Genomic DNA, 10,090 nt, shown 5'->3' on the forward strand with positions numbered 1-10,090 from the left:
TTAGGGTTTGTACAATGGGACAATCTAGTCGCCTCAACCATTTGTGACACTTGACCACAAAACCAGTCTGAAGTTGTAGGGGAATATCTTTAACAATAGCCAAAAAAAAAGTATTGTATGGGTCAAAATTATAAATTTTTCTTTATTATCGATTTTGTGGTCCAAGGTCACATTTGAGGGGCATCAGAAAGGCGCTACGGTCTCAACAAATAGCAAATTTAATACACTTATAAATGACTTTATCATACATTTATTTTATTTTTTTAACCAAATACAGAAGGAAGAACATCAGTTTACATACCCATTCCTCAGAGTATGGTGTTTATTATAGAGTTCAACAGTCAGTTTTTGGAAGTAAAAACTGCATTTAGTTAAAGCCTTATTTTTTTTTTACAAACAATTGTGTGTAATGAAAAAACTACATTACCCATGATTCTGTACACAAAATTCAGTCAGAGAGTCACAGCAACCAGATTATGCCAAAGGATCCACCCAATCCCATACAGCATCATGAGTTGTGTAGTTGAGTCCAAATCAAATGACGTAATCCATTCGGTTTCACTATGCTTTCTCAAAATGGGCATTCATATATACACACACACATATGTATGCATATTTTTCAATAAATTGAAAACCTATTTATATATAGATAGAATCAACAACTTTAATTGAATAGTTTTATATTTGTCCATTTTTTATTTGATTATGAAAAATAAATGTATAATTTCAATCACAACTAAATGTGAAGCTAAATATAAAAGTTAAATGAATAACACCACTGCTTACAGACCTGCTTCCTACTCACTTGTGTGCTCAGAACATAATTCTGATATTTCGGACTCTGCCTGAAGGTCATAATATACCAAAATCAGTATTTTCTACCAGCAGTGTGTGCATCTGTGTATTCAAGACATGCCACATAACTTCTCACTGACGTCCCACAGTTTTTTGGCGATTCCGTCGTCTCTGGCCTCAGGCTTGACTTGCATCAGCTGCGAGTCAGAAAAGTATCGTCCGCTCAGGTGCTCGATGTTCTCCTGTAGAGCGCAGTACAGCGTCGTCTGAGACCCAGACACCGGGTCGGTCGCCCAGAACTTGTTAACAAAGGCCTTGATAATGTTTGTATGCCATTCATTGATGTCACGGGCGAGCTCTGATCTTACCGACCCTGAAACAGATCAAACACGGAAAACGGGGTGAGGAATGGATGCAACAGGCTAGATGCTTCGGACTTTTCGCGGTTTATTTATTTATTTAGGAATCCCTGCTGTTTTCACGGTTTCTATGCATCCTTGAAAAAGTCTTAATTTGCCGTTCCACAAGCTATGGACTAAAAGGTATTAAATTGGAGCAGAAAGTCATGACATTAAATGTTGGATTCACTGCAAAGCTTATAATTTTTTTTTCTATTTTCCCATAAAAAGGTGTCTAAACATCCTTAAAAACATCCATTTACTTGAGATGCAAAATGAAGGTATGCAGTCTTTTTTTCTTGAGAAATTGACAAAAACAAGGGATTTAAGTTTATTTTTCCACATCTGTTGGATTTTAAATTTTCCTTTCTGATCATAAATTCACTTCATGTTGATACAGTTCTCCGAAAACAAGACTTCTTATGTCATTGCTGGATCTACTTTGAATTAACTCGAAATCTCATGGTTAATGTTTCTGCATAAACACACTGAAGAACCTTTATTGCACTGATTTATTAAGCATTATTTTAGATTTATGAATAGTTTGTCAAAAAAAAAAAAAGACTTACATACTTACAACTCTCACTGATCACTTACCTGGATGGAGACTGTAGCATGTGACGCCGGTTCCCTCCAGTCTCTTGGCCAGTTCATGAGTGAAGAGCACATTACAGAGCTTGCTGTGGGTATAGGCCCTGAATAAATCAGCGTCAGATGATCCCAGAGCGAGCTTCTTGTGTGTGTTGATGCAGTCGAAATCAATAGTGCCCAGATCATGACCACAGGATGACACGTTGACCACTCGGCTGGGCGCACACTCCTTGAGACGCTCCAACAGAAGATTGGTCAACAGGAATGGACCGATATGATTGACACCGAGGATCATCCCGATGCCATCTTCAGTGCGTCCTGGAGCAGCCAGTCCTTAACAACACAACAAACAGCTATCATTCATGATGCTGACACAGACCACAGCTTTTCAATGTTTTTGAAAGAAGTCTCTTATGCTCAAAAATACAGTAATGTTACAAAATAAAATAAATGATTTTCTGTCGTAATATATTGCAATATGTAGTTAATTCCTGTGATGCAACACTGAATTTTCATACATTACAATATATTCAATCAAATATATTAGGTGATGTACGTATGTTGAAGCTTTAACCCTAATAGGTTAAGGGGCTGGTTAGGTTTGATTTTTTTAGTTTTACCAGCATTATTGATGAGCAGGTCCAGCCTGTGCTCGGCCTTCAGGAAGGTTTGGGCAAACGATCGGATGGATTTCTGACTCGCAAGATCCAGTTGCATGAAGATCACAGCATCGTTCCCAGTTTCCTAAGAAAATATCAGAATGTTCTGTCAGTTACAATGTTTGTACAACAGATAAAGTATGAAGTTATAGCTTAATAACTAATGAACTGGCACAAAGATATTTTTCACAACCTTAATCTTCAGAGATCAGATCAGAGATTTCAGTCACCTTCCTGATTTCTTGTGCTGCTGCTTCTCCTCTCTGTTTGCTGCGGCAGGCCAGAATCACCCGGGCTCCTCTCATGGCCAGCCCTGCCGAAGTCGCCTTCCCGATGCCGGTGTTGCCACCTGTCAGACACACAACAGATGGAAAACATATTCATCTTTGTTCCAGCAGACAGGCAGATGAAAAGTGAAAATTAAAAAAAAAAAAGTTTCCAATCTTTAGAAAACTGTTTTGTTTTGTATTGTCTAGTATTGTTTGTGTTATATGCGATGCATGTATTATATATTTTTATTATATTTTTATTTTTTCCCCCATTATTATTATGTTTTCATTTAATATTTATATTATTTATTTATATTATAGAGATTTCAGCAGAGTCTCTTTTTCCTGTCATATCCTATTTTCATTTCTTGCAAGGAAAAGTCACCTAATGCCGCGTTTCCACCGAAATTACCCGGAACATTTGTACCAGGAACTACACAAACCCCCCACCCGTTGCTTTCTGCGTTTCCACCGCGGTGTAAAGTACCGGGAAGATTAGGCACGCGTTTTTCAATACGAAGTACGCTGATTTTGGACGTGCATCCTCGGTAGTTCAGATTTTGTGCATTCGACTCGAGAGTGTGATGTCCGCGACGACACAAATCCGGTAATTCTGCAAACAGCAGCATACTTGAAGACATCAGTCAGCTCGCCTTGGCTACTGTAAGTTTCCTCTCTGTATATTTACAATAAAACGAAATAGGATATCAAATACCACTTTCGTTTTCATTTAAACATAATAAAGCTGCACAGATGTGCTTAGTTCAGGGATATGCCATTACAATGAAACCAAATATTATATCAATAACGTACCTGTTACAATGACAGTTTTCCCATATAGTTTGGCAGTTCCGGTGAAAGTCTTCCTTTGAACAAAAATCCTATGACAAATAAAATACGCAACCAATAAACACACAATAAATAAAAAGAGAATCATTTTTGCGGTTTGTGAGCGCAGCAGCCAGATATCTTCGTCTTGTCTGTGTTGAGCCTCGATCCTTTATATCCAGGTACAGAAGCTGAACAAACAGTAGGATCTGAAGCCACGCCCATCTGCGTGAAAGTCTGGAATGTTTGTGTTACATAACGACATCCGGATGATAAAGTACTCACTGAGGCCTTTCGTGAAATTAGAGAGTTGAAGTCAGATGCATGATAAAGTACATTTTCCTGTGTTTGTAAATGATCCTGTGCCTCAGGAGGCTGTTCTTCACTTTTCCTCCAGTCTCACAAGGCAGACGATGCATTTAATGCAGTAACACTTTGGGACTGACTGCCATCGAAGATTTTTGATTGTAATCTGGACTTGTTTTTCTTGTAAGTGCAGTTTGCTAAGGCAAGCACCTACAAGTCAGGTTTTTCATAGGATTGCAATACTCTATTGGTACAGTATTTCTACTTTAACTTAATAAACTTTAAAGTGATTGATAAAGGCTCAAATTTGGTAAAATGAACAATTTCGTATCTGACACTTTGTCAGTGAACTCTATGAGCAGAAGCAAAAAAACAACAACAAAAAAAACCTGTTTATTCTTGCTTCTAACAGTCCCTTTTCCATTGTAATAATGACTTTGCACTTCTCTGTGTCAGAGGTTGGACTTCAATTGTGTGCAAATGCTCCAGACGCCCTCAATAAATCAAAGAGTCACTAATGAGTTCACTTTGTTGTTTGGCCACCCTATTATTCAGTATACAGTGCTATTATTGGAGAGGGTACATACTGCTGCACTGTGGCCAAATTAAGGTGTTTCATCAACTAGATGTATTCACATGTACGTGCAACCAATGGCAGTCAAAAGTTTGATTGCTAACAGCTTTCATCAATTAGCGCTCTGTTTGAATCTGTCAGTACTTATTGAGCTATTGCTTTTGCTTATATGTGTGTTTGCCCGATGAAGGTCTTTGACCGAAACGTTGCTATTTTATAACTTTTTGAATAAAGGGAGCATAAAAGTAATGTGACATAAAGCCAAGTATGGTGACCCATACTCAGAATTCAAGTTCTGCATTTAACCCATCAAAAAGTGCACAGCAGTGAACACACACACACACACACACACGGAGCAGCAGGCAGCCATTTTTATGCTGCAGTGCCTGAGGGGACGACATGTTTCTAAATATATATTTAAATACCATGGTATTTCCAGTCTGAGACTCAAACCCACAACTTTAAGATTAGAAGTCAAACTCTCTAACCACTCAGCCACAACTTCCCCAAACAGTGTGCATATATTTTTTCTATTATTTGATTTACCCTTTGATTTTGCACCTGGTCAAGTTTTTGGATGTGCCTATTTTGACTCCTTCTTTAGTTCAATGTTTGAAAAAATTAAGATAACAAATGCTTTTGAAGGAAGTCTGATTTGCACAAAAAGGCTACATTTATTTGATCAAAAATATAGTAAAGACAATAATTTTGTGAAAGACACCGCCTGCCTAAAAAGAAGAAGGATAAAAAAAAACTTTAGTTTTGATGAGCCCTAATTTGTGCATTCATTGTGGCATTGTCTCGGCAACGTTACGCAACATCACAACATTTATTTTCACAAGAGTTTCACACAATTTATTTTGCTGAGATTTTGTATTGACAATGGGAGAGTCAAACCTCACTGTAAAATCTGATAAATGTAAATGGAAAGTCGACTGCAGCATATCCTAAAGAAAGAAAGAAACGGCTTGGCACACTTTTTCTTAGCGTCCGTTTCTATAGTGACTCGTCGATTAGTCTTAACCAGGCAGGAACAATGAACATACCCTGAGTTGAATGAACTTACTCCCGGACGCGTTTTTGGAACCACGTACCTCTAGTAAGCAAGGTTTGGGGTTAATCAGGGTTCAGGGTTTAGTTCACGGTAAGTTAACCCTGCTTTCTGGAATACACCCCAGGTAATTAACATAAGCTTTCTTGAGAAACAAATTAGACAACATGCTGATAAACTTAAACGTATTAAACGTGAATCATCTTGTTTTCTTTCTGTCCTCATGTTATTACTCCTGGAGGAACGTGGGTAATGGTTCCTGGTTCATCTTCTCGCTGTGTGAGATGCTGTCAAAATATGCCAAGCTGATCATGACACGTGTTAACCACAAGGTGGCGCTGGACTTTAAATCCTCCTCCAATCTACCAGGGTTTGATGGCATGAAACATCTCGGTTACGTATGTACTCCCTATTCACCCATGACTGTGTTCCTCTTTATGGCTCCAACACGATGAGTCAGCCTGCAGGGATGAGGTGCAGCACCTGGCTGTGTGGTGTGCCACCAACAACCTGGAACTAAACACCCAGAAGACAAAGGAGATTATTGTGGACTTCAGGCGGACTAGGAATCATGCACACACACCCATCTACATCAACGGAGCTGTAGTGGAACGTGTCGAGTTTCAAGTTCCTTGGCATCCACATCTCAGATGACCTCACCTGGTCCCTAAACACCACCCTGGTCAAAAAGGCTCAGCAGCGCCTTTACTTCTTATGGAGCCTTAAAAAAGTTCAAAAAAGATCCTCAGTCCCAGGATCCTTGCTGAATTCTACCGATGTACAATAGAGAGCATACTCACAAACTGCATCTCAGTGTGGTACAGGAATTGCTCCTCATCTGACCGCAAAGCACTCCAGCGGGTGGTGAAAACTGCTCAACGGATCACTGGCACCCAGTTAACCTCCATCGAGAACATTTATCAGAAGCGCTGTCTGGGCAGGGCAAGAAACATCATCAAAGATGCCTCTCACCCTAACCATGAACTTTTCACCCTCCTTCCATCTAGCAGGCATTACAGGAGCCTACGCTCTCGAACTAGTAGACTCAGGAAGAGCTTCTTTCCTGAGGCTGTGACACTCCTGAACGCCACACCACCAATCTAACCTGCACCTGCTCTTTTACTGCACTGGTCACAGTACTTTACATACATGTATTGCACTACTCATATTTTGCACAGACTGCACATGGTTAAATCCATTACACTATAAACTGTCTAAGTTGTTACTGTACAAGCACAGTAGACTATTTCTACAAAAGAATCATTGCACTACTGTTATTTTGCATATAATACATTGTTCAACAATACTTTTGCACACTCATTCAACTGTATTTATTACCACGGTTCTCACGTTCCTGCTATTCATAATGTATATATAATCCTTCATTGCTCTGTTCATAATGTACATACAATCCCTACATTGCGTTCATATTTATATTCTGTATATACTCTGATCAATATTGTATATAGCAACTCCACTGTACATTCATCATAGCTTTACTTACTCTGCACTTTTATGTATATAAAACACTATATTCTTGCACTTCTGGTTAGATGCTAACTGCATTTCATTAGCTCTGTACTTGTACTCTGCATAATGACAATAAAGTTGAATTGAATCTAATCTAACCATGGTTCCCTTAATAGGGAACGAGATGCTGCGGTGACGTCACCTGCTATGGGAACACCCCTCGGTGTGACGAATGTCTGAAGCCCTATACCATCTCGCCAATCCTATTGGCCAAATAGCGCTTGGCACCACCCTTACGCATGCGCACACATCATATACCTGGGTGCCGCATGCTATTTCGCTCAGATTTCATGAACTGAAGAAGAAGAATGCTATCAAGGTACGGAATGGCCAGGACCGCAGCATCTCATTCCCTATTCAGGGAACCATGGTTACATATGTAACCGAGATGTTCCCTTTCATAGGTCACTTCAATGCTGCGGTGACGTCACCTGCTATGGGAACGCTATAAACCCGGGAGCCAGGGGCCATCCTCACAACCAGACTGTAAGACTTGATAAAAGTGCTCGGTGAGGACCAACCTGCCGCAGCACAGATATCATCCATAGAAGATCCACTGAGAAAAGCTTGTGAAGAAGCCACTGCTCTCGTGGAATGAGCTTTAACTACTAAGGGCGAAGTGAGTCCGCGCGCCTCATAGGCTAAGACATTGCCATAGATCTGGCCTTGGGTGCCAAATCATGCCCTGTGCTTGTGATAATAAATCCTGTCTGAGGGGAATCTCCCATGGAGAACCCACTAACAGATCAATCAGGTCGGCAAACCACGGCTGTGTGAGCCAACGCATCCAAGCCCAGGGGCAATGGAGGGCATAGGGAGAACCATAGCGGCAATGTGTAGTCATGTTCGACGCGAATAAGTCCACTCTCGCTTTTCCAAAAATCTGCCATAAGAGGTTCACCGTTTGGGGGTGTAATCTCCATTCCCCCTGCTCCAGAGTCTGTCTGGATAGCAAATCCGCTCCGAAGTTCAAACGTCCGGGCACATGAACAGCTCGGATCGACAGAAATTTGTTCTGAGACCAAAGAAGAATATGTCTCGCCAGCCTGCACAAGGTGCAAGAGCGTAATCCTCCTTGATGATTCAGATATGAAACAACCGCTGTGTTGTCTGACCTTAGCAGCACATGACGGCCGATCAGCAGTTTCGAGAAATACTGGAGAGCTAGAAAAACTGCCAGTAATTCTAACCTGTTTATGTGCCAACTGCGATGTGACGCTGTCCACACTCCGTGGGCTGGGCACCCTTAACAAACAGCTACCCAACGGGTCAAAGACGCATCCGTTGTGACAGTCTCTCGGAAAGCACAAATCCCCAGCCGAACTCCGGCTCGAAGAAATTCTGTTGACATCCACAGTTTTATCGACATCACACACCTCCGTGTCACCGAAATCGTCCGATGCGGAAGACAACGGGGTGAAATGTTATGTATTTTTGTCCACCACTGAAAAGGGCGCATGTGAAGTAATCCCAGATGGATTACGGGGAATGCCGCTGCCATTAGACCTAAAAGTCTGAGGCACAAGCTCACTGTCACCGTGTGACTCGCTTTGAAGCGACGCACGCATGACGCAATCGACTGAGCGCGCGGGAGAGATAGCTTCGCTGTCATCGCGCTGTCTATTCCCAGAAAGGTTATCCGTTGAGAGGGAATTTAAACACTTTTCTGGAAATTAATGCGCAAGCCCAGGTTTTTTTAAATGATTCAGCACAAGATCCCGATAAGAGTGTGCTTGAGTCTGCGATTGTGCTATCACCAGCCAATTGTCCCCTGGAGCCGCAACGGCAGGAATTAGTCCAACAGAATGAACATCGGGCTCTGCCGCTAGAGAAAAAGCAGCAGCTGTGTGAGCCGTCATAAACGGCCCGTCTTTGCCAGACCCCTGAATCGTCCCTCGAATTCTGAAAGCTGGATTGCGCAGAGTGACTGAGGGAACGCTTGGTATAACAACTCGATGCAATGCTGCTCGAGGCGCTGTTTACAGCGAGACAGTCAGTGTTTGAGTATGGGGTCTGCAGTGAGAGGGTTGGATGCGCAAAAGCAGTCCAACAGCGCTCTCTAGTGGAGGGCACAGTCCCTGGCAAACAGCGAGAACATCAGGAGCTGCTATTTGGGCCCGAGAACGAGAGGCATTAGCCGTCGAGCTCTGGTTCAACCTCTTACACTGTCGTTGGTGAGCCAGTGGAAAAACCTTAGGGCCCCAATCCTTACGCGGGGGCACCATAGATGAAGGCTCTTACCGAGAGGCAATTCGTTGGTGGTGAGAGGAGGTTGAGCGAGCATTCAACCTCCCTAGGTCTGCGAGGAATCAGCTGGCGGAAAGCGGCTGATTGCTGTTTCGCTGCTCTAAATTTCTCCACCTCCGAAGTGACAGCCTCTCCGAACAAACCGTCCTTAGAAACGGGGGCATCCATGAGAAAAGATTTGTCCTTTTCTTTAATATCGGTGAGATTAAGCCAGAGGGGGCGGTCAATCGTAATTAATCCAGCCATGGAATGGCCCACTGCTCAAGCAGTATGTTTGGTAGCGCGCAGCGCCAAATCCGTTGCTCCCCGTAATTCCTTCACGGCCTCGGGTGTGATACCCTCCCCTTCATCAAGTTCCTTTAAGAGCTCCGCTTGGAAGGCCTGAAGGACCGCCATAGAGTGGAGCAAAGCAGCCGCCTGGCCAGCAGCCATGTAAGATTTCCCAACGAGGCTGGACGTGACTCGACACGCCTTAGAGGGAAGAAGGGGGCGAGACTTCCATGCCGCGGCTGAATTAGGCGTGAGGTGTTCGGCGAGAGTCTCTTCCACCGGAGGCATCGCTGCATAGCCATGGTTCACCATATCAGAAATGGTGGCAACATCCGCAGTCGCAGCGTTAGTGATACGCACCGAGTATGGCTGTTTCCAGGACCTCGAAACCTCTTGGTGGAGGTCCGGGAAAAAAGGCAAAGGCCTTCGGGGCTACACAGGTGCACGACTGGTTAGGAAACTACGCATACTACACACCTGTCATGTGAGTCTCCCTTCATGATGAACCTGGTACACGGTTCCTTGCACTTCTGAAAAGACATCGCGTCCGCAAAGAGGAGTTAGCACTGCTC

The 10,090-nt window shown here is 42.7% G+C and overlaps 1 protein-coding gene and 1 long non-coding RNA gene across 2 annotated transcripts; one reads left to right on the forward strand and one right to left on the reverse strand.

Annotated features, from left to right (window-relative positions):
- Positions 1-238: 238 nt before the first annotated feature.
- Positions 239-3,732, reverse strand: dhrs13l1 (dehydrogenase/reductase (SDR family) member 13 like 1). The gene is made up of 5 exons (XM_052615504.1): positions 3,526-3,732; positions 2,674-2,792; positions 2,405-2,528; positions 1,791-2,117; positions 239-1,168 (listed from the first exon to the last, which is right to left on the reverse strand). Exons 1-5 carry the CDS (start codon positions 3,647-3,649, stop codon positions 906-908), a joined length of 957 nt encoding a protein of 318 aa, XP_052471464.1. The 5' UTR covers positions 3,650-3,732; the 3' UTR covers positions 239-905.
- On the forward strand, positions 3,163-7,094 carry LOC128027694 (uncharacterized). Its single transcript, XR_008186788.1, has 2 exons — positions 3,163-3,375; positions 5,713-7,094. It is a non-coding gene; the product is annotated as an uncharacterized LOC128027694 (long non-coding RNA).
- The last annotated feature ends 2,996 nt before the right edge of the window (positions 7,095-10,090 follow it).

The sequence above is a fragment of the Carassius gibelio genome, chromosome A14 (assembly GCF_023724105.1).
Source record: "Carassius gibelio isolate Cgi1373 ecotype wild population from Czech Republic chromosome A14, carGib1.2-hapl.c, whole genome shotgun sequence".
Taxonomy (NCBI): Eukaryota; Metazoa; Chordata; class Actinopteri; order Cypriniformes; family Cyprinidae; genus Carassius; species Carassius gibelio.

Excerpts from the sequence above, each read along its gene's own strand:
- dhrs13l1 (XM_052615504.1), bottom strand. The coding sequence starts at position 3,649 with ATGATTCTCTTTTTATTTATTGTGTGTTTATTGGTTGCGTATTTTATT. Across the intron at positions 2,529-2,673 it reads CAGCACAAGAAATCAGGAAG|GAAACTGGGAACGATGCTGT; the intron begins GTGACTGAAATC and ends ATATTTTCTTAG. Across the intron at positions 1,169-1,790 it reads ATGCTACAGTCTCCATCCAG|GGTCGGTAAGATCAGAGCTC; the intron begins GTAAGTGATCAG and ends GATCTGTTTCAG.